Source organism: Trypanosoma grayi, assembly GCF_000691245.1.
Source record: "Trypanosoma grayi strain ANR4 Tgr_20_V1, whole genome shotgun sequence".
NCBI classification, from domain to species: domain Eukaryota; phylum Euglenozoa; class Kinetoplastea; order Trypanosomatida; family Trypanosomatidae; genus Trypanosoma; species Trypanosoma grayi.
Genome location: NW_008825639.1, coordinates 32,639 through 55,170, shown reverse-complemented (window position 1 = coordinate 55,170; position 22,532 = coordinate 32,639). Strand labels below are relative to the sequence as shown.

Below are 22,532 nucleotides of genomic sequence, written 5' to 3'. Positions count from 1 at the left end.
AGCTCGCTGCTCGGGATTTATTCCTGTTGCTGCCTCTGCCGTCACCGCCGTTGGCATTTGCGTTTTCTTGTGTGTTCCACGGCTTCTGTCTGTCGTTGTGTTCTGCTCCTGATGAGAGATTTTTGTACTGCCGCTACCGCTGCCTTTTACTGCGTGCATGTGTGGGTGGATGGGGGGGCGGCCACGAATGGATACAGGACGAATAATGAGAGAGAAGGGAGAAAATATGAAGGAAGGAGAGAGAAAGAGGAGTGGGGGCGGGAGTAGCAGGCTGGGTGTAGTGCGTATCTACGGCATTTGTCGTTGTTACTTCGTCCCGCACGCAGGTTTGCATTGTTCTCCTCCATCGTCTCTGTGTGCTCTCTCACGCAATTCTTTTGATTTAATGTTGTGTATTTGCTCCACTTCATTGCTGTTGGTGGTGGTGTTGTTGGTGGTGGTGGTGAAGCAGCAACGGCTGTTGGAGCAGCACGGATGTGTTGGCACCAACACAAATGGAACACCGCAGGACGGGGAGAGGTACACTGGCGGGTGCTGGGGAGGGGAGTGTCGTGGGGCAGCTCCCCCTGCTCTCCACGTTTCGGGTCTGACAGCTTTCATGCTGACACACAAAGGGGCAGCGATGACCGCAGCAGAAGCAGGAAGTCGCGCGAGAATGTGCAGGTCTCTGGTTGTCTAATGCTTCTTTTTGGCGCCTCGGATCCCACGCCTCTGCACGCATTGAGGCTCTCTCTCACTCTCCCACTGCTTCTGCTTCCACAACTATTACGACAACAACAACAACAACAGCGACATGAGCAGTAACAATTTTTTTTAGTTTTGTTTTTCATCTTTCTTTCTTTTTTTTTTTTCTTGCTTCATGGTGTATATTGATGTGTGGGCACGTGTCTTCGTTCGCTGATGCCTTTCGCTCTCCCTCCCCCACCCCCTGCCGGCCGCCAGCCATCGCGTACGACGGCGTCTTGCGTGTTCGATTTGTGTGTGTGTGCAGCAGCAGCAGCAGCAGCAGCAGGGGGGGGAGGGAGGTGAGGAAACGTACATCAAGAGCGAAGGAGCAGGGAGGCGTGGAATACACTGGCAAAGGGGGTGGGGGCGTGCCTGTGTATTACTGCGTACGTGAGTCAATGAATGAGTGATCGAACGACGCCGTGGGATCTGTATGTCGGCACGAACAAGAACACCCCCCTCCACCATAAAATGCACCCAGAACAACAACTACACAGATTACAAGCAAACCAATGGGCAAACAAAGACAGGCACGCAAACACATACAAACACACACGAGAGTGAACATTTCGTCTTCACTCGTTCGCTCCTTCTTTTGCCTCCATCTACCTACCTAATATATATATATATATATATATATTACAAACCAAAGGATCTGAAAATCAATCAAAATCGAAGGGGAAAAGAAGAGACAAAAAAAGGGAATACGCAGCCGAAAGGGAAACCAAAACAGATGAAAAGGGAAAACAATATATTCAGGAAGGAGGAGGCCGAAGAGGGGTGGGAATGAAAAGATGAAAGAGAAAGGGAAAAGCACGAGGGAGGAAAAAAAAAAAGAATAGCAAGAGGTTGTATCCATATATATATATACAGATATACATATACATATATATATATATGTATATGTATATATATATATGTACTCAACCAATAGGGAGCTACCCACTCCCACTCACACACACACATACACACATTGGTTGGGCATACACGCCACGCGAGATACCTCCATGCACCAATCTCCACAAGTGCACTTCCCCCCATCTTACTTTTTGTTGTTTTTGCTTCTGAGTTTCCTTTTTTTGTTGACTATTTGGCTGAATCCCCCTCATTTCCTTTTCTTTTTGTTTGCTGGTGCCTGCTCCTGACGCAGACTCTGCCTCGCACTCAATTTCATACCCTCTATCTCTCTCTATTGCGTACTGTTTACACGACGGGCAGTATTACAACAGCAGAGAGGAGGGGGGGCGCTGAGTGAGTGAAAGGCGACGAGGTGGCGGATGGAGGGAGAGGCTGAGGAGGTGTGTGCGTGTATGTGTGTTCATGTTAATCCATATGTGTATCTCTGTGTGTGTGTGTGTGTGCGTGTGAATGTGAGGGAGAAGAAGAGGAAAGAAAAAATGAGATGATGTGTGAGCGAAGCGAAATTGGGAGAAGCTGCGGCATAGTAAGCAATAGAAGAAAGAAAAGGGGAAAAAGGTCTGGAAAAAGGAGGGCGAACAGAATGGGAATGGAGTTGTATATGCGGTCTGCACAGCGAGCGAGGGAAGAAAGCGTCCTTCTTCGTCCCGTATGTGCATGCCGCTCACGCAGATTCTGAGGAGGTGTAGCGTCTGCGTTTACATCCACCTCCACTATTCTTGTTTTCTCTTTCTTCTGAATTTTTTTTTCTGTGATTCTGTTGCCTGTGTGTGTATGTGTCTGAGTATGTGTGTGTGTGTGTGTGTTTCTCTGTCTTTCCCCGTTTTGTGAGGCGATTACAAACTGAGGGAATGGTTCAGAGTGGAATGTTGTGTGCGTGTGTGTGTGTGTGTGTCTGTCTGATGGCATTACTTGCTACTTGAGCCCGACAGCTGTATATATATATATATATATACATGTGTGTGTGTGCGTATGTATGTATGCACGGTATGTATGGATGCGCACACACACGTCGTTGTTGTTGTTGTTGTTTTTTTGTTCCGCTATTCACCGCTTTTACCATTGTCCCACACACACACGCACACATCCATACATACATACGCTAAGAGAGAAAGACATGTGTGTTTTTCTATCACCTCACTACTCCTACGCACGCATTCTCTCATTTTTGCCCTCGCTTTTTCGTGCACCGCGGCGGTAAGACCAAAACGGCTGTCGCATTCATTTTGTGTGTTCCTCGCTTAGCATCCGCTCATGTTTCTCTCCCAGGTTGCAAGAGAGAGTGTGAGAAGCTTCCAAACCCAAAACGCGGTGCATACATGAGAACGACTCAAACAGACAAGGCAAACAAAAAAAAAAGAGCAAATTAGGAGGTACTCATTAGCCGCGGTGCCGCTGTGTGTGTATGTTTTTTTTTTTTGTCTTTCGCTGTTTTCTGGTCGGTGTGCGTGTGCGCGTGCCTGCCTGCTGAAGCGCACAGAGGGCGGTGCGTAGGCAGCTCACGTGTATCGCTTCGTCTCTCTTCTCCCCGCTTGTGTCTCTTCTCGGCGCTTCCGCGTGCGCACACACCTAATAGAGAAGCGGCAGGGCAGATGTCGTCGATCGCGAAGAAGATGCTGGAGCGCCACGGCTGGAAGGAGGGCATGGGGCTCGGTAGGGACGCGCAGGGCGTCAAGACGTACGTGAAGGTGGTGCGCCGCGACCCGCACACCGCAACGGGGTTGGGGCACGCGGCGGATGCCACGCAGGCACCGCAGGCCTCCACCTTCGCCGTCGAGCTCGATGCGGTGTACTCCACGCTGTCGGCGACGAAACGCGGGAGAAAGAAGGTGGCGGTTAGCGACAGCGACGCGGAGGAGGAGGAGGCGGGCACACGCACTGCTGGGAAGGGCGACGCCGAGAGGCGAAAGCGACAGCGCAGCCCAAGTAGTAGTAGCAGCAGCAGCAGCGAGAAGAGTAACAGTGACAGTGAGGAGGACTCTGATGCACATGTTGACATCACGCGCCTGAAAGACGACGAGTTACTGCGGCGATGCGGCGGTGTGCGTTTGGGCCGCGCTGGTCGTCACCGTTTCTTCGAGGGTAAACTGCGCCGCATTGAGGAGTCCCACCGTGAGAGCTAATATCCGGCAATCAGCAGGCAACAGACTGCATTGAGTGAAGCACAATATGAAGCGGTGCGTTGAGCGAGGAGACGGCGGGATTAAACGAAGGGAATCTAAATACACACAGTAGTAGTGGTGGTAACGTGTACCTCCTCTCTTATGTTGCGAGTGCGTGCAGATGAATTGCTCACAAGTACGGACAGCGTGACGGGCTCACTCTGCGCGGTGGCATTTCTGTCTTTCTTTTCGTCTTCTTCTCTATTCATTGATCTTGCAACAGGTGGAGTTGCTAGTGGCCAAGAAGGAAGCTGAGTAGGAGAAGACTCCCGTTGAAGTTGTGGTAGAGATGGCACACCTCCTCTCAAGAACAGGCTGCTGTCTGCTCTTTGTTGCTCCAACGGGGAGGACGGCAATGCGTCGTGCGGCACTGCTCCGTGCTGCCCCCACACCCCACGCCTCCAAGGGCGCAGCCGTGGATCAACAGCCGTCGGAAGGAAAAAGATCTGATGAGATGGTTCTTCGGCTGCAGGATCAACTGGCGAAGATCAGTGAGCGTGTCGCCCACGCCGACAGTGTTCTTCAGCAGTACGCGACTGGCCTCTCGCTCGCGCAGCGGCAGCAGGCTGTGCTGGAAAGGCGCATTGTGGCATTGGAGGAGGAGGCTGTGCGGACGCAGCAAAAAGTAACAGAGACGACACGGATAGCCTCTGATGTGGTCCTGCAACACCGTAACGTGGAGGCCCTGGTGCGGCAGATGGAGAAGCTTATTCTCCAACGCGTCGCTTCGTCACCACCAGTGTCAGCGACAGGGAAAGCGACCGTTGATAAGATTTCCTGTACCATGAGCGAGGGGTGCGTAGAGGCAGAGCAGCAGCAGCAGCAGCCGATAGAAGCACCAGCAACTGGTGCGACGGCAGCAGCGGCGGTTCAGATCTCCGCCCTCAGTAGTCGCCTGGAGGCCTTGCAGGCACGCGTCGAGCGTCTTACTATGGAAAAAATTGTGCTGGATAAAGTTGGGCCTCATGCTGTGCGGCATCAACAGAAAGACGTGGAGATGGCGGTGGCACGTGCGGCAGCCACAATAGCCGAACCAGGAAGCAGCGAGAGAAAGACGCCAGTACTTTCTCCACAGGACCTCGCCACAGTGCTGAGGAACACTGGAGCATTTCCCTTTAAGGACAACATGGGGGCCACACGCATCAGCAGTCAGAAGGTGCTTGTCCGCGGCATGCCTGTAAACTTCGGGGCCACGGAAGTTCGCGACTTGTTTTCGCGTGTTGGGACTGTCGTCTCTTGTGTGGTGCGGCGAGCACCTGCTGCCGCGGTGGCAGCAGCGCCAGTGTCCTCCCGCTACAGGTCACAGCGGCAGGAAGAGGATGTGGAGAATGAGCCTGAGCACCCGGCACCCTCTCCTCCTCCTGCTTTCGCCGATGAGCAGGAAAGAGCGTTTGAAGTGACGTTCCACCTGGTGGAGCAGGCTGTGCGTGCTGTGTTGGAGCTGGACAGGTATCAGCTGAAGGGGAATCACACCCTCTCCGTGGAGCCCGTAGTGGCTGCTGACATCATTGCTGCACTGCGGCAGATGGAACAAGAATCTAAGAAGCGGTAGGGTTGCATTGGCTATCAGTATCACTTGTTGATGGCGTTATTTCTTTGTGTGTGTTTGTGTGTGGCTCTCTCTCTCTCTCTCTCTCTCTCTCTCGAACGGCTGGCTTCTGGGCGCTGCTGCTTCTGGTGGTCCGCGTCTGGTGCACCTTGGGGGTGGGCCCGGAGCACCTCACACCCTTAACAGACACATCGAAGAAGACAGAAGAGAGGGGAAGGGGCGGGGGGTGAAGAAAAAAAAAACAGAGCATATCGGTCTTCGCCTATCCATCTATCTGCCTCCCTCCCTTTAAGGTGCTGTTCACTTTGGGCCTTTGCTTTCCTTGCCGGCATTTGGATCTCCGTTCTTGTTGTCAAAGGGGGAAGTCATATCATTCACCGCGGCAGGATCCGCACATACCCACACAAACACGCACACACACAGAGAGGTACCAAAGGAAGAAGACCAAGAAGAAAAAAAAAGATACAGTGGTGCACTGGTGTATACATCTCCCTTACTCTATATATACACAGCTATAGTCCTTCATTGACTGAGAATTGTAAGAATTATGGGGCGCAAAAACGCCGACAGTGGGGCAGAGAACATCAAGGTTCTTGTGCGATGTCGCCCGCTCAACGAGAAGGAGCGGGCGCAGGGCTACAAGTCCTGTGTCGACGTGGATCTCACTGAGCACACTGTTACGGTACGCAGCATTGTTGGTGAGCCCGACCGCTGGACGTTTGACGCAGTCATCAACAACACCTTCAGCCAGAAGGACATATTCACGCAGTTCATTATGCCGCTCGTAGACTCCGTGCTAGAAGGATTCAACGCCACTGTGTTTGCCTACGGCCAGTCGGGATCCGGAAAGACGCACACCATGACGGGGAAGATGGACGAAGAGGAGCTTAAGGGGATGACACCGCGCTGCTTTGGCCACGTTTTCAACCACATCGCCTCGCTGCGTGAGACGTCGCCCAACAAGCAGTTCTCCCTCTACGTCTCCTTCATCGAGCTCTACAACGGCAAGGTGCAGGACCTACTGGCGCGGCAGCAGGTGCCCCTCGCGCTGAAAGAGAATAAGGACAAGACATTTTACGTGCAGGGCGCTCACATCCCGCAGGTGAAGTGCCCGGAGGACATCTTCCGGCACATGGAGGAGGGCAATGAGCGGCGGCGCGTCGCGTCGACGGAACTTAACGCGGACAGCTCGCGCTCGCACTCCGTTTTCAGCCTCATTATTGAGTGCACGGAGATCTGCGAGGACGGTGACTCCCGCTCCGTGACGAGCAAGCTGAACCTTGTCGACCTCGCAGGGTCGGAGCGGCAGAGCAAGACAGGTGCCGCTGGTGACACGCTCAAGGAGGGCTGCAACATCAATCTTTCGCTCAGCGCCCTCGGCACGGTGATTGACACCATTGTGAAGGGTAGGGGGCACGTGCCGTTCCGCAGCAGTCCTCTCACGATGCTTCTGAAGGACTCCCTCGGTGGGTCCAGTAAGACAGTCATGTTCGCCAACATTGGGCCAAGCGAGCACAACTTCTCTGAGACGGTCAGTACCCTGCGGTTCGCTGATCGCGCAAAGCAAATCAAGAACAAGCCAGTTGTGAACATGGACACGAAGGATCAGAAGATAGTTGAGCTCACTGAGATTGTCCACGAGTTGCGGGAGAAGCTTAAGAAGTACGAAACGGAGGGCACGGATTCTCTTGAGAAGGAGGTGGAGGAGCTCCGCGAGAAGGTTGGTGAGTTGGAGGTGAACCTCGATAACGTCACCAAGGCACGCGAGGCGGACGCTGTGGACTTCGAGAATGTCACAGCGAAGCTGAACATGGAGCGACAGGACACCACCTCCCGAGTTGTGGAGCTGGAGGAGCAGATTGTGCAGCTACAGAATGATCTACAGATCGCCGAGTCCAGTGTCAGTGACGAGCGATCACGGCGGGAGGAGATACTGCACCTCTGCTCGCAGTACCTCCGTGGTGAGGGGGAGGGTGCCAAGTCCATCACAAGCACTGATGAATTGGAAACTGTGCTGCGGGACCGTGCACACGGGAAACAGAGTGCTGAGCTGACCCATCTGCACACCACCGTGCAGAAACTAGAGGTGGAGATGAAGCAGATGCGGAAGGAGCACAAGACGGTGACGCGGGAGTTAGAGGATAAACTGCAGGAGGCCCAAGCAGCACTCAAGTCGACTGAGTCGAAACTGCGCGGAGCCAAGAAGGAAGTGAAGGAAGCAAGGGAACGGCAGAAGGCAGAGTCACTCCAGATTAACGCCACCATGGTAAATGACAAGGAGGTGGCGGAGTTGCGTGCCGCACTAGAGAACGCGCAGCGAATGCTGCAGGAGAATGGTCTCATGGCTAATATGGACACCAAGGTGCAGGCCATGCAAAAGAGCCATGAGGAAATGTTAAGGGCGTGCGTAGAGCAGCTGCAGCAGGCGAAGAAGGCGCTGAGCCAACCAGGTGCAAATGACTCTATTATAGTACAGCAGCTCCGCGCCGTCCTTGCTGAGGACGACAAGACGTACGACGTTGCGCTGCAGCACGTGTCAGACATGCACAACTACGTGCACGAGGTAAAGACTGCCATGCGGGAGGCGCAGACGGTGCCGCTCGTTGGCGTCACCGGCGACACCACGGCCTCAATAGAGACCATAAAGAAGATTGAGGCGGTGGATGCGCAGGAGGCGGGTGTGTACGCTGACATGCTGTCGAAGCTGCACGCCGCCGTGGACAAGGCGCAGTCGCAGCGCAATCACCTCCTCGACGCGATAGCGGCGTTGCCGGACACGCCAGTCGACATCCAAGGGNCGTGGACAAGGCGCAGTCGCAGCGCAATCACCTCCTCGACGCGATAGCGGCGTTGCCGGACACGCCAGTCGACATCCAAGGGGAGATACGCAAGGTTGTGACGGAGAACGATGAGCTGCGCCAGATGTACACGGATGCCGCAAAGACGGCGGAACAGGCGCAGCTGCGCACGGCGGAGGAGCAGCGCCGTGGTGCATCCCTGGCCACCACGCAGGGGCAGCAGCTCGACGTGCTGAGACAGGAGTTTGCGCGGCGAGAGAAGGAGCTGTTGGCCGCCGTCAAGGTGGACGCTGAGAGCAGCGACGGGCAAGCGGTGCTGGCGTTACTGCGCAAGGACGCTGCCGCCGTGGATGCGGTTGGCGAGAAGGAACTCGACGGCCTCCGTAGTGAAGTGGAGGAGGAGCGTGCGAAGTGTGAAGCACTTGTGCAGTCGAAGGAGGCGATGCAGGAGGAACTCAAGTCGCTGAGGCGCGAGACGGCGGAGAGTGAGCGGCGCTACGTGGAGCTGCAGGGGAAGCTGCAGGAGGTGGTCAGCGAGTACGAGCGGCAGCTGGAAGATGCCGCTGGCAGCGCCGAGAAGGTGGCCGACATGGCAGCAAGACTGAAGGAGCGTGCGGAGCAGCTTGATCAGATGCGGGGGCTTCTGGAAAAGCAGAAGGCGCTCATTGTGAAGAGCAACGAGAAGACGGAGTTCTTCCAGCAAAGGCTGCGGGAGGTACAGGCAAACTCCGAGCGTCTGGAGAGCAGCTACAGGGCGAAGCTGCAGGAGCGTGACGAGAACTTCCAGCGCGCGCTGAACCAGCGGCTTNCAAACTCCGAGCGTCTGGAGAGCAGCTACAGGGCGAAGCTGCAGGAGCGTGACGAGAACTTCCAGCGCGCGCTGAACCAGCGGCTTGAGGAGTACGCGGAGGACCACCGCACCGACGTCACCCAGCGAGAGGAGAAGTTGAAGAAGTTCAAGAAGAAGATCAAGAAGCTTGAGGCGGAGGTGGATCACTGGAAGGAGGAGTACGACCGCAAGGTGTGCGAGTGCGAGGATCTGCGCGACACAATCGAGGAGCAGAAGGTGGAGCAGATGCGCCTGCTGCGCCGCATGGACAAGACGGAGGAGGAGGCGGAGGTCTACGAAAAGAAGGAGCAGATCCAAAACGCGCTGGAGCGTGCCAAGGAGGAGCAGCGGCGCAAGAAGAACCTCTTCGCACTCGGCGAGGTGGCGAATGTGCGGCGGGCCGAGTACTGAGATGTGGTGCTTGCTTTGGTGTTGGGTGGGTGAGATATAAGTCGTTTCAATGGAGTGCAGCTGCCGTACATCCTATCCTCTTGTTGCTGTTGCAGATGTTGGGTCTCTTCTTTGTTGGTGGGGTGGTGTTCCTTCTTTGTTTGTTTGCTTTCTAATTTGTACAAATTTTTGTGCTGCAGCTGTTCTTCCTGGGATGGGCGAGAGATGGCTTGTGAGTGGGGAGCTGAAGGGCGTTTGGGTCCTTCCGTCATTGTTTCGCTCCTCTGCATCTTTCGCCTTCCGCACAGCAATGCGTGGTGATGCAAGCAAGGAAGAGAAAGAAAGCGAGAAAGAGAGGAGTGAAGATGTGTCTTGTTTTTTTTTTTTTTNTTTTTTTTTTTTTGTTTTTTCTTCTTCCGGGTGTGGATGCGCGCACGTGAAGCCTCATGCGCTTTATATGGAGATATGTTCAGCCTTGATCAGCGCTACCATGAGTAGATGTATTGCATTATATTATTATTATTACTAATGCTTTTTTTTGTTTTTGTTTTTGGCTGGTTGGGGAGGGGCGTTGTGTGGTCCCCTTTTCTTTTTGCCGTAGCGGTAGTAGAAAATGTGCACGTGAGCCTCTACGGGTGTGGAGAGGGGTGTATATGTGTATATGTGTCTGTGTGTGCCCGCGTGCGCTCTCTCCTGATATAAAGAAAAACGCGCCACTGTGTTTGTTCCCGCAGCGCACCTCAGTGCTCTATATATAGTCATATATATATATATATATATATATATACTATATGCCGTATGAATACGCGAAGGTATATGTATGTGCACGTCAAGCACAATGTGAGGGATGAGAGAGAGGCGTCAGGGTGTGTGGGCTGTGGTAGGTGCACGTGGAAATAACACGGGCACACGCACACGCACATACACACACAAACAGAGAAAGAGAGAGGGGGGAAAGATATATGAAAGGACTGCACAGTCACTGAACAGCATGTTTCTTTTTCGACCTGCCCTTCTTTTATGTGTGTGTGTGTGTGTGTGTGTTTCTCTATTCTGTGTGTCGGAATGTTTGAAGAGCTGTGTTGTCATTATGTTTGTGTGATCTTCGCCTTATGTTGACCTTCCGACTCCACTTTGGTCGCTTTCTGCTACGCGTGGGCTTTTCTTTCGGTGTAGGGGATGGAGAAGGTGACGTAACTGCGCCTTAGTCGCTCCGCACCGCTCGCCGCAGCTTGCAGTAGTAAGAGGAGGGGGGGGCAAAAGAAACAGCATCAGTGGTGCATTCTCTCCACGAACTGAACGGTGCACGCCGACTCTTCATATTATGCGCGGCAATACGCATAAATCTTCCTTTTTTGTTGTTGTTTTGCTTTGTGGTTTGGGCGTTTCCTACGTTTTTGTTGAGTGTTGTTTGCCAGCCCTTTCCCTCGCACCTTCCGTGTGTGTATGTGTGCCGTGGGTATTTTGGGGTAGCTCCTTCAGTGCAAGGTGTGGGGGGCGCGTCCGCCACACGGTGGATATTGTTCCATAGTCTAGGCCGCATGGCTTGGACGCAATGCAATAGGTGGTTCTGTGCTTGTTGTTGCGCAATTGAGCCCTTGTCTCTCTCTTTCTCTGTGTGCTGTGGTGTGGTGTGGTGTGGTGTGTGTGACGGCAGTGTTTGTTTCTCCCCTGCTAGTCTCCCAGTTTGCACAACAATGGTGTATTGCATTCTCTTCACAGTGACGCTGAGTACGAAGGCGCAAGAGCGTCCCTTCCTGGAGGCTTTCCGGCAGCTGCAGCAGCACTACAAGCAGCACGAGCCCGGCCTCATCACGTACGAGCTGCACCGCGACGAGAGTAACCCGCTGCGCTACTGTGTGGTGGAACGCTATGCGTCGCGCGAGGACGTGAAGGAGGTGCACAAGCAGAGCGCCCCGCTTCAGCACTTCTTAGCTGCGCTGCAGCGGCTTGACATCAGCAACACTTCCCGTGCTGAGTTTTCGAGCGACCGCGTCATGGCAGAGCTGCAGTCGATGCCAGTCAGCGCCGACGACGTGCAGCTCGCCGCCCGTGTGGCGGACGCGTCGGCCGCGCCGCTGCGGCAGCAGAAGGGCGTGCTTGTCTTCTGCGGCTCCCGTGTGGGGGCGAAGCGCAGCTACGTCGCCGAGGCGGAGGCGCTGGGCGAGTACCTCGCCGTGACGTGCAGACTGCCGCTCGTGTACGGCGGCGGCACCGTTGGTGTCATGGGCGCTGTGGCGCGGGCAACAAAGCAGCACGGCGGGCGTGTTGTGGCGGTGACGCCGCACGCACTGATGCCGCGCGAGGTGATGGGTGATATGCTGGGCGACGTGGTGTACATGACGCAGACGATGAGCGAGCGCAAGAGCATCATGTTCGCCCACTCTAGCATGGTGGTAGCTCTTCCGGGTGGACTGGGGACGTTTGACGAGCTGCTGGAGGTGCTGACGCTGCAGCAGCTTAATGCGTACCAGACGAAGATCGGCATTGTCAATGTGGATGGCTTCTTTGACCCCTTCCTCGCGCACCTGCAGCACATGGTGAGGGAGGGCTTTCTGGAAGAGTACATCACGTCTGCGTTTGTTGTGCGGCCCACCGCGGTGGAGCTGATGCAGGCTCTGGAGTCGTTCACGCCGCCATCTCCGCCGGGGGCCTCGCTGCAGTGGCACACGCGTCCGTAGGCCAGAAGTGGCTGCAGTAGCACCTAAGTACATATATATATATATATACTAAAAATGAAACGGAAAGAGGAGCTGTGGGTGTTTGTACAATGGTTCTAAATGCTTTCTCGTGTCGTGTGACGCTGTGGTCGCGTTTTAGATGCTCGAAGCCCAAAAGGAGGAAGAATATGTGTGGGGTATAAAGGAAAGGTGAGACGCTTCATGGGCGGTGCGATCTGCTTATGATTTTGTCTTGTTATTTGTTATTTTCCTGTGTGTTGTCCTCCTTAAGGCTAGCATAAACGCAGAAACACAAACACAGCCACCCACTCTCTAACGCAGATTCACATGTGTGTGTGTGTGTGTGTGTATGGCTTTCTACTTTATTTGGTTCTCCTCTTGCTGCACGCCTGTAGAAGGTTGAAGAAAAAAAAAAGGTCTGAAATGTCTCTAAGTAATGTGGACACCATCCCGGTGGCACTCACGTACGACGATGTGCTGCTCATCCCACAGAAAAGCCCTGTGCGCTCCCGCAAAGAGGTGAGCACCGGTACACGCCTCTCCCGCAACGTGAAGCTGCATATACCCATCGTTGCCAGCAACATGGATACCGTCTGTGAACAGCAGACCGCTATCGCGATGGCACGCGAGGGAGGTATTGGTATCCTGCACCGCTTCTGCAGCATCGACGAGCAGTGCGGGATGGTGTACAAGGTCAAGCGAGCACAAACTTTTCTGATTGAGGAGCCCCGCATGATCACGCCGAACCAGACCAAAGAAGAGGCACTCGAGGGCCTCAACTGGAGCGGGCGCAAGGGTGGCGTTAACTGCCTCATGGTGGTTAACGACTTCACCAAACGCACACTGCTCGGCATCATCACAAGGCGTGATCTCGTGTTCGCCGACGCCAGCACACCCGTGTCAAAGCTCATGACACCGCTGAAGCAGATGGTGGTGTCAAGAAAGATAGATATTACACTGGAGGAGGCGCGAGAGATGATGCGGGCACACCGCACCGCGAACATCCCCATTGTTGGGCCGAGCGGTGAGCTGCTGTACCTTGTGACACTTTCCGATGTTTTGAGGCTGACGGAGAACAAGCAGGCCTCACGCGACTCCCGCGGCCGTCTGCTTGTTGGCGCCGCTGTTGGCGTGAAACGCGACGACATCACACGCGCCGCGCGGCTCGTTGCAGCGGGCGCGGACGTGCTGGTGGTGGACATCGCCCACGGCCACAGCAGTATTTGCATCGACATGGTCCGGCAGCTCAAGGCGGACCCACGCACGAATAGTGTCGACGTCATCGCCGGCAATATCGCGACGAGCGAGGCGGCGGAGGAACTTATCCGCGCCGGCGCCGACGGGTTGAAGATTGGCGTGGGCCCTGGCAGCATCTGCACGACGCGCCTCGTCGCGGGCTCAGGTGTGCCGCAGCTCTACGCCGTCATGGCGTGCACGCGTGTGGCGCGGCGGTACAACGTCCCGTGCATCGCCGACGGCGGCGTGAAGATGGCGGGCGACATCTGCAAGGCTATCGCCGCTGGCGCCGACACTGTCATGCTCGGCAACGTGCTGGCCGGCACTGACGAGGCGCCGGGACGCGTGCTCGTGAAGGACGGCCGCAAAGTAAAGATCATCCGTGGTATGGCCGGCTTTGGTGCGAACCTCAGCAAGGCTGAGCGCGAGCGCACGTTGGACGAGGACGTATTCGTGGAGATGGTGCCGGAGGGCGTGGAAGGCAGTGTGCCGTGCAAAGGCCCGATCGCGCCGATCGTGCGGCAGCTCGTCGGCGGCCTGCGCTCCGGTATGTCGTACTGCGGCGCCCGCACCATCCCGGAAATGCACGCAAAGGCGCGTTTTCTCCGCATGACCGGTTCAGGCCTCCGGGAAAGCGGCAGCCACGATATATCCAAGCTGTGACCCTTATTCTTGTATATAGATGTCGAAATGGGTGTCCGGCTTTCTGTCTGCTCTCAATCAAAATGGAAAATGGGATTAAAAATAACGATCTGTCGCATTGACGCCCTGTGGCGTTGTTTCCCGCTTCGCCACAGCCACACATCATACAGCGTCCATGTGAAGAGCCGGGAAATAAGCTGAGGATTTGGTGTGAATCCTAAAAAGAAAAAAAAAAGGGGGGGCGGGGGCTATTAGAAAGGAGGGAAAAGGATCAGGCTACACATGATATGTGCTTTTTGTTTGTACGCACACTAATTATATTACCGGTGCCTTAGGCTGGCGTACACAATCTGACCGTGTTTGTGGTTGTGCTTTCCGCCGGTCAAGGTGTGTTGTTTTTATCAATACAACGGTGCCTTTTGCTGAGCAGAGAAGAGTTCAAGAACGATCGTCCTCAACACTGTGATAAAGGTAGGGCCAGAGCCGAGGAGGGCATGGGGAAGGAAGAGAGGTGTGCCCGGTGTGTTCCACTCGGGGTGAAACTTGTTTTGTTTTGTCACGGGGAAACAAGACGTAGGGGTGGCATGGCGCAACTGTCGGCATAATGGGATGGAGCCATAGCGCATTGCTGCTCTGACCACACCCACAATCTCTCTTTTTCTCTCTCCGTCTCTACGGTGTTGTTGTTATTTTATTTGCTGATGGAAAGGTGGGAGAAAGAGAGAAGGTGGAGAGGCAAAAAGTGGGGCGATGAGGTCCGCATTCGAGATAGCGAGGAGTCACATCGCCCTGCCACTGTCACAAGACACCGGCACACTTCGGCGTGTGCTGCGGGACTGGGTGCACTACGCGGAACGCCTGCAGCTGCAGGAGAAGCCCACATGCCCTGCCGCGTTGTGCATCACGGTGCACCCATCGCGAGGATGCACCCGTCGCCAACAAAAGCAGCAGCAGGAACGACAGCATTCCTATCACCAGCATCAACATAAGTCGCTTAGCGCAGTAACAGGGAAGGCGGCGTCCGTGTACACAAAGCATATCCCTTTGCAGCTGTGGACGGCACTTCTTCCGTGGGAAGTGCAGCGTGGGCTCTCGTGCAGTGAGTTGCGGCTTCCCAATGCTCACAGTACGGCTGCCGTTGAGGCGGCGGCGCATGTGGAAAAGAATGAAGTGACGGGGGACGGGGAGGAAGACCCGCTTGGTGTAGTGACGGCGCCTTCGACGAGTGGGAGTGGCGTGGGGTTGCACAAGCCGGCAGCGCCATCGCCAGCTGCAGCTGCAGCGCCAGGAATGCTCTTCGTCATGGATGCTGATGCTGTCGCGCAGGGCATCGGTTTCTGGAGCGGCGCCATCCAGCAGCCGATCGATGTCGCATTCATCACGCCCGTGGAGCCGGCGGCAGTCGACGCGCCGTCGTTTCAGCAGCTGCGTCAGTGTCGCCTCGCCGCGGCTGATGGGTCCAGTGAGAATGACGGCTACAGCCCCGCCCGCTTCTTCCCCGATGGAGAGTTGGACTCCCCAACCGTCACCTTCGCGGTACAGTCGTACGCACACTTGGACCCGTTCCCCCACTGCGATAGGAGCGCGGGTGAAGGTGCAGGTGGTGGGGCGCGTCAGCACACAGCCGAGCCCGAAACAGCAACGCCAGCGACATCAAAAACACCTGATGGACAGGTGGCAAGGGATACAGTCCCACGTTACGTTCTGGAGACCACGCGTTACCTGCTGCGAGACAGCATAGCGAATGCCTTGTGCGAGTTTCATCAACTGCACCAGGTTGCCAGTGGAAGGAAAACACAAGACACTGCTTCAGATAATGTGGAGCTCACCATCACATTGGTGCTTTCGGATGCATTAAAGGAGGAACTTCGAGAGAAGGCGCGCTTGTACACCAACTACGTGCTGCCGCTCGAGGAACACATACGCCACCACATCCGCCGGCTGAACACTTCCGTGTCAGATGCCCTCACCGATGACGGTGTCGGGGAACAAACGGAGAAGACAAAAGACAATCTTGTCGTGCATGCTGCTGCTCCTGCTGCTGGTATTATTCGCCCCTCCCAGGCGGGTGTAACGCGTGCCGATCGGAACCTGTCACGCCGCTCACCGATGCTGGCAGACGAGGACGAAGGCCGCCCGTCATGTCTTGTCCCCAGCGTCTTGGGCAAGCACGAGGCCCCAGCTCTGCAGCGGGCTCAGCAGCAGCAGGGCCAGTTCGTTAGCGCCAGAGCACTCGCGCGGATTCCCAACACAGCCTCCCGCATGCCGAGCGTGCAACCGATCGACTACGAGCTGTTCGATCTCTGCCTGCGTCTGGGTCTTTGCCAAAAGGACGCCATCTACTACTTCTATGGACGCATCATGCGGGAGTGGCAAAAGGAGCTGCAGCGCCTGCAAAGAAGCACGGCGTCTGGCGGCGGTGGTGGTGGTGGTGATAGGGGAATCAATAGTGCAGGGATTGGTGAGGCAGACGTGGGGCGCATGTTGCTGCTCGTGCGTGACCCCTCGCTTCAGGTCCCAGCGGAGCTCGTGGCCTGCGTGGAGGCCGTCGCGCAACGCCGCGGCATCGCCATCCGCGAGGGGTCGCCGTGAATTTAAGCGTCGCAGGGGAGGGAGGGAAGGGCATACTCAGACGTATTCACACCAGACAGATACGCGTCCCCGCGCACCGGTTTGTTTGGTTTTTGTGTTTAATATGATGTTGTTGTTGTTTGTGGTGGCGATGGTAGTGTAGTTGGTTGGTTCGTTACAATCAGTGTCCGCGCAATCCCTCAGATTGTGTGTGTGTGTGTCGCCGTCGCCGTGTTCCGTCTGCTCATTCGCGTGGTGTTATAAGCGTCGCCTTTTTTTTGTTGTTGTTTGTCGGTGCTTTGCATTCGCTGACCTTTCTTTTTTGTTGTTGTTGTTGTTGTTGTTGTTGTTGTTGAGTGAATTAAGAGGGGAGGGAAGCGAGACTGTGAGGGGGAAGGAGGAAGATGTCGCGGATGCGCTTTAAGGGCGGTGCGTGGACGAACAGCGAGGACGAGGTGCTGCGCGCCTCGCTGACGGTGTATGGCCTGCAGAACTGGGAGCGCGTCGCGTCGATGCTGGTGCGCAAGACGGCCGCGCAGTGCCGCGAGCGGTGGGAGAGTTACCTCGACCCGCGCCTGCACATCCATGAGGCGTGGACCGCCGCGGAGGAGGAGCAGCTCGTGCAGCTGCAGTCACTCTTCGCCAACCAGTGGAACCTCATAGCGCGCGAACTGCGGCACCGCACCGGCATGAACCGACCGGTGTGGCTCTGCGAGGAGCACTACCACGCCCTCCTCGACGCCCTCGAGTACGAGCGGCAGCGGAAGGACGGCGGCAGCATCAGAAACGAGTCGATGACGCTGGACGACTTCCTGGCGGAGCGCAGGCGGCACCGCGGCGCCCATCAGGGCCACGAAACGCGCGCGGCGAGACCTGACGCCGTCAACTCGGAGGTGTTCGAGAAGGAAATGGTGGAGTTCGCCGTCAGCCGCCTGGCAAATCAGGACGGGAAGAAGGGGCTGCGCAGGGAGCGCAAGAAGCAACTTGAGCACACCAGCTTCCTCGCCAAGCTGCAGAGCAACCGTGAGGCGATCGAGTCCGGCACACTGTCAGCAAACGCGAAAAAGCGTATGGAGCGTGCCATGTTGGAGGATCTTGCGGGGCCCAGTGACACACGGCTGCGTGACGACACAGTCGAGGACAACGATAATGATGAGGATAAGGGTGATAATGATGTGGAGGTCGACAAGACTACAAGGCGACGACAGCAAGGGGCCTTTCAGCCTATCGATCTCGGCGCGGACAAGAAGGAAGCTGGTATTCAGGCGAAGCAGCGTGTGCTGGTGAAAGATTTGTCAGGGAGCGAGGCGCACCAACAGCAGGAACGTGGAGCGGCCGCCGATGGTGTGAATGTGGAGCTGCTGCGACTGGCGAGCGGCCTGCCCACCACCGGGGACCGCCAACTGGAAGGCAAAAAGAGTTCACTGCTGCTGGCCAGTATCGGCAGCGCCAGCAACATCGACAAAAAGAGCACTAACATCAGCAGCAGTGGTCACATTGATCAGGGAGACCTTGATAGTCTCTTCGCGTCACTTCCTGGCGTCGTGACGGCCACACGGGAAACAGATGTACAGAAGAACACGTTTGCAGATGACCTATTTATAGGCCTGCCGGCGCCGGAGCCCGTTAGCAACAGTCGCAGCAGCAGCAGCAGCGTTGCGGAGCAAGTTGCTGTTGTAAATAATGATGTGGTGAAGGTCGCGGAGGAATCCCCGGCGACAGAGGAGGAGGAGGAGGAAGAAGAGGGGCCATTGGACTTCACCACGCCAGCGGGTCACATGTGGCTGCGCGAGGCGAAGCGGCGTGTTGCATTGGAGGCGGAGCGAGCGTTTATTGGCCGCAAACGCGCGCGACGGACAAGCCGCGATGGCGCCACACAGCGCCGGTCGCTCTCGGTAGAAAGCAGCGATGACGTGCGCAAGGTTGACGATTACAGGGAGGAAGAGAAGAAGGCGGTCGAAGAGGACCCGAGCATGCAACACGTTGTGCATGCACTCGTGGAGAGCCAGCTGCCCGCCACCATGCGGCAGCTTCTGGGGGAAGGGAGGCAGCAGGGGGATGGCGAGCCAGTAGCGAAGAAAATGAGGGGCAGCGGCAGCAACAACAAGGATGGTGGGGAGAAGGATGAGGGCGGAGAAGATGTGGCAGAGCTGCGTGCACGACTGGCAGCAGGCGTTGCAGCGGCGCAGCAGCAGGACGGCGGCGAGTTCTGGCGGAGTGTGAGCGCCACGGAGGCGACAATGCAGCTGGAGGAGCTCGTGCACCACCAACGCGAGCAAGTGGTGGCCGTCACCGCAGCAGCAGCTGCGGCCCAGCAGAGGGTGGAGCGCATCGTGCGTGTCTGCTTCGCACGGCAGATGCCACACCTGCAGGAGGGAGGCGATGACGTTGTGCAGCACGCCTGTGACTATTGGGGCGCACAGCTCCGGGATGCGCAGCGGCAGCTCGCCTTTTACACCGCCGTCCGAGAGGCGGAGCGCCAGGAGATGCAGCAGCGCATCGACGAGGCCACGCACCGGCTGGCGGGCGTCGAGCAAAGGGAGCGGACGCTGCAGGAGCTATACCGCGCCACGCGTCCCGGCCACAACGCTGCTGCTACTCTGTAAAAGGCGGAGTGGGAGAGGGAGAGAGGCCGGGGGGGAAAAGAGGAGACTCCCAGCGACGGCTGTGACGAAAAGAAAAGAGCGTCTGAAGTTATTAGTTGTATTTTCTTTGGGGGGTTGTTTTGTATGATGTGTCTTCCCACGTGTTCGCCTTGGTCTTTCCCAACGCCTTGTGATCTCTTTCTTGTCTTCCTGGTTTCGTTTTTCTTGTTGCTGGTGCGGTGCCACACACCCACGCACACAGTAGATGCTTCGCTGGGTTGTCAAGGAGGTGGAAAGCCCGTACGGCGACGTCGCCACGATGCACTGGGCGGTGGGCGATGACGACACAGGCGATGGCGGCAGCAGCAGCAATAACGGTGCGACACACAGTGCAGCCGATGATTGCGACGAGATGCAGCTGCTGCAGCAACTGGAGAGTGCCGAGGACCAGCTGGGCGCAGTGCTGTGGAACAGCAACAGTGTCGCCCTGCGCTACCTGCAGCAGCACGTGCTGCGCGACACGGCGGCGGCAGCGTACCGCGTGGTGGAGCTCGGCGCCGGTGTTGGTTGTCTCGGCATCGCGCTGGCGATGGCGGGGGCACGTGTTGTGACAACGGACCTGAAGGAGCTCGTACCGCTCATGCAGAAGAATATTGAGCTGAATGCCGCGCGGATTGCGTCGCGGAGTCATGGGCGCGGCGCCTGCACAGCACTCGCGTGGCGATGGGGGCCACCCCCGCGGCCCAACCTGAAGAATGCTATAAATAAGACCAAGGGAACGAAGGTGCAGCAACGGAAGGAAGAAAAGGTGGAGAAAAAGATGGCCGGTGCGGCAGGGAAAGTGTCTTCGCCGTACGCTGTGTCGTCTGCGTCCTTCTCGGCGCTGCAGCGGCTGCTGGACCGCGTTGACCTTGTGGTGCTGTGCGACGCCCTCTACGGCAACCCGAAGGACTGGCCGCAGCTGCTGTACACACTGACGGAGATTCTCGCCGCGAACCCGTCGTGTGAGGTGATCAATTTCTGTGAACAGCGTGTGGACGATGTTGAGGGCGACTTTCTGCGGCTCCTGCAGCAGGAGAACGCCAAGACGTTACCGTGTGGTGGCACTGAAGCTGCGGATGCGGGTTGTTTGGACGAGCACGAGAGTATGGACGCGGCGCTGACGCGGATGCGGGGGTTGCACGACTGGCAAACTTCAACAGAAGTCATAAGCGACGCGTCAAGTGATTTGGGCATGACGGTGCGTGCGACACGCATACGCTGGGTGCCGCGGCCGCCGCAGCAGCAGCAAAGGAAGCGACAGGCCTCGTCGTCGTCGTCGGTTTCGGTTGGTGGTGATGATAAGGTCGGGGTGGAACCGCCACGCAAGCGGGGAAGAGCCTCGTGAGTGTTGCAGGTATGGCGTGCAGGAAGGCGCAGCGGAATTGAGCTCCTCAGATACGCATCGAGAATAAATGTTTGCATTGGATGCATGCATGCACGCATACTGTCTGTGGGGAATGGATGGGGGGAACTGCTGCTGCACAATTACCATCTCTCTCCCTTCTGCCTATTACGCTTATTCGTTCTAGCTTCTTTTTTAGCTGGTTCCTCCTCACCAGTCCGCTCCAGTGGCATAGACAATAGACGCGACATCATAGAAGAGGCAAGACGCAAACAAACGAGCAAACGCACATAAAAACAAGTCGTATTTGCCGGTATTGCTGTCACTCTTGATAGAAACACTGTGTGCGTGCATGGCACAGGTACGTTACTCCGCGTGCCCCACTTTCCCCGGGGAGGTGGAGGACTACTACTGCACCACCTGCCATACGCCGTGCAGTGGTCTGTCGCTGCTGGTTGGGCCGCACACTGGCCACAACCGCGTGCCACTGCTGCAGGCCGCCGCGCTCCTCCCAGCCGCCATGCGCCGTGACGCGCGCGCGTTGGTGGCGCAGATACACGACGAGTATGTGCAGCCCAAGACGGCACAGTGCACCGCACTCCACACCACACTTGAGCACTTGAACCAGGAAAGACAGCGCAAGACCAGAGAACTGGAGGAGCTGCAGAGTGAGCTGCGCGCGCTCGATAAGAAGATTGACTCCACCACACAGGAGAGCGCGTTGGTGGCGTGCCACTGGTCAAAGCAGCGTTGCAACTTCGCGTCTCGGGTACGTCTGCTGCTCCGCGGTGCCGACGCTCTCGCCAAAACTGTCGGCTTACGAGAGAGAAGCCCACGCTCCCGCAGCATGAACGGTGCTGCGGCAGCGGACGTTGTCCCGCCACACACCCTGCAGACCATTGCGAAAGAGCTGGGCGAGGTGCGGCAACTACTCACGCAGCCGCTGGCGTGGCTCGAGGCGGGGGAGCGCGACCCAATGCGAAGTTGCTGCGTGGCGAACGCCGTTGACCACGAGCGGGCAGAGGCATACAGCTGGCTGAACTGCAGTGCAAAGCCAAGGTCCCGCAACAGCAGCAAGTCAACTCCGTCCGACGCGAAGGCTGTTTTGGACCGGCTGTTCGCCGCACAAATGGAGCTGCAAAGGGCTCCATCACCACCGACCAGCAGGTCCGTCGAGGGCGATGACAATGATAACGACACAGAAGACGGGACAAGTAGCTTTGACGGTCACGATGACAAGCGGAAGACAGTTGAACGCCAGCGCTGGCGACACGACGTCAAGCGAAGGGAGCAACTCCTGCGCGAGGGCCTCAATCGATGCTTGGTTGTCGACACACCACGAAAACGCACGGCAACGACGACGGCAACAACAACTGCGGCAGGCGATGAGACGGACGTGAACGATATCAGCAGCAGCAGCAGTGGAGGCAGTGTTAACGAGATGGTGGCCCATCTGCTGCGCGGCCGCCAGGGCGGCGATGCCATGAGTACGGCGTCACGCCCCCACAGACGCCACTCGCACTACGCCGTAGCGTGTGAGGACGACTTGTCGTAATGGAACAACAGTACAAAGTGGCTTGAGTAGTGGGGTCGTGAAAAGAATGAGCTTGGCGTGTTATGTTGGTGTCTGCCTGTACTACAACTCTGTTCCATTTCACATGGCTTNTTGAGTAGTGGGGTCGTGAAAAGAATGAGCTTGGCGTGTTATGTTGGTGTCTGCCTGTACTACAACTCTGTTCCATTTCACATGGCTTTGTTATTCTTGCTTGCTTTGTGCCCTCCCCATTGCTGTATTGTAGACTGTCTAGTGAGCAATCAGAGAGTGATCCACATTAACCTTCACCACACTTCCAAGCACAACGTGCCGTCAAAATTAAGGAAGATGGGCAGGATGGCTGACGACAACTTTTGTAACTTTTGGCCTGACCTGTGATTCCGCTACTGCTGCTGCTGCTGCTGCACCTGTGATGAGACACAAGCTTAGGACACCTTTGGACGCGGTGCGCCGCACATGAAAAGTAAAGCCTTATCGATTCGTACCCTGAGACACATGTACGGAAG

General features: G+C 56.5%; 11 protein-coding genes across 11 annotated transcripts; 10 read left to right on the top strand and 1 right to left on the bottom strand.

Moving 5' to 3' along the window:
• Positions 1-406: 406 nt before the first annotated feature.
• On the bottom strand, positions 407-721 carry DQ04_00201280 (hypothetical protein; the record flags this gene model as incomplete). The annotated part of the gene is made up of 1 exon (XM_009308447.1): positions 407-721. The coding sequence occupies one exon, from the start codon at positions 719-721 to the stop codon at positions 407-409; it is 315 nt and encodes a 104-aa protein (XP_009306722.1).
• Positions 722-3,236: 2,515 nt separating this feature from the next.
• Positions 3,237-3,767, top strand: DQ04_00201270 (hypothetical protein; the record flags this gene model as incomplete). Its single annotated transcript, XM_009308446.1, has 1 exon — positions 3,237-3,767. The coding sequence occupies one exon, from the start codon at positions 3,237-3,239 to the stop codon at positions 3,765-3,767; it is 531 nt and encodes a 176-aa protein (XP_009306721.1).
• A 394-nt stretch (positions 3,768-4,161) lies between these two features.
• On the top strand, positions 4,162-5,358 carry DQ04_00201260 (hypothetical protein; the record flags this gene model as incomplete). Its single annotated transcript, XM_009308445.1, has 1 exon — positions 4,162-5,358. The coding sequence occupies one exon, from the start codon at positions 4,162-4,164 to the stop codon at positions 5,356-5,358; it is 1,197 nt and encodes a 398-aa protein (XP_009306720.1).
• Positions 5,359-5,902: 544 nt separating this feature from the next.
• Positions 5,903-8,200, top strand: DQ04_00201250 (OSM3-like kinesin; the record flags this gene model as incomplete). The annotated part of the gene is made up of 1 exon (XM_009308444.1): positions 5,903-8,200. The coding sequence occupies one exon, from the start codon at positions 5,903-5,905 to the stop codon at positions 8,198-8,200; it is 2,298 nt and encodes a 765-aa protein (XP_009306719.1).
• A 77-nt stretch (positions 8,201-8,277) lies between these two features.
• On the top strand, positions 8,278-9,393 carry DQ04_00201240 (OSM3-like kinesin; the record flags this gene model as incomplete). The annotated part of the gene is made up of 1 exon (XM_009308443.1): positions 8,278-9,393. The coding sequence occupies one exon, from the start codon at positions 8,278-8,280 to the stop codon at positions 9,391-9,393; it is 1,116 nt and encodes a 371-aa protein (XP_009306718.1).
• A 1,676-nt stretch (positions 9,394-11,069) lies between these two features.
• On the top strand, positions 11,070-12,053 carry DQ04_00201230 (lysine decarboxylase-like protein; the record flags this gene model as incomplete). Its single annotated transcript, XM_009308442.1, has 1 exon — positions 11,070-12,053. One exon carries the CDS (start codon positions 11,070-11,072, stop codon positions 12,051-12,053), a length of 984 nt encoding a protein of 327 aa, XP_009306717.1.
• A 423-nt stretch (positions 12,054-12,476) lies between these two features.
• Positions 12,477-13,952, top strand: DQ04_00201220 (putative inosine-5-monophosphate dehydrogenase; the record flags this gene model as incomplete). The annotated part of the gene is made up of 1 exon (XM_009308441.1): positions 12,477-13,952. One exon carries the CDS (start codon positions 12,477-12,479, stop codon positions 13,950-13,952), a length of 1,476 nt encoding a protein of 491 aa, XP_009306716.1.
• A 729-nt stretch (positions 13,953-14,681) lies between these two features.
• On the top strand, positions 14,682-16,523 carry DQ04_00201210 (hypothetical protein; the record flags this gene model as incomplete). Its single annotated transcript, XM_009308440.1, has 1 exon — positions 14,682-16,523. One exon carries the CDS (start codon positions 14,682-14,684, stop codon positions 16,521-16,523), a length of 1,842 nt encoding a protein of 613 aa, XP_009306715.1.
• A 383-nt stretch (positions 16,524-16,906) lies between these two features.
• On the top strand, positions 16,907-19,108 carry DQ04_00201200 (putative cell division control protein; the record flags this gene model as incomplete). Its single annotated transcript, XM_009308439.1, has 1 exon — positions 16,907-19,108. One exon carries the CDS (start codon positions 16,907-16,909, stop codon positions 19,106-19,108), a length of 2,202 nt encoding a protein of 733 aa, XP_009306714.1.
• A 244-nt stretch (positions 19,109-19,352) lies between these two features.
• On the top strand, positions 19,353-20,474 carry DQ04_00201190 (hypothetical protein; the record flags this gene model as incomplete). Its single annotated transcript, XM_009308438.1, has 1 exon — positions 19,353-20,474. The coding sequence occupies one exon, from the start codon at positions 19,353-19,355 to the stop codon at positions 20,472-20,474; it is 1,122 nt and encodes a 373-aa protein (XP_009306713.1).
• Positions 20,475-20,823: 349 nt separating this feature from the next.
• On the top strand, positions 20,824-22,026 carry DQ04_00201180 (hypothetical protein; the record flags this gene model as incomplete). Its single annotated transcript, XM_009308437.1, has 1 exon — positions 20,824-22,026. One exon carries the CDS (start codon positions 20,824-20,826, stop codon positions 22,024-22,026), a length of 1,203 nt encoding a protein of 400 aa, XP_009306712.1.
• Between the last annotated feature and the right edge of the window lie 506 nt (positions 22,027-22,532).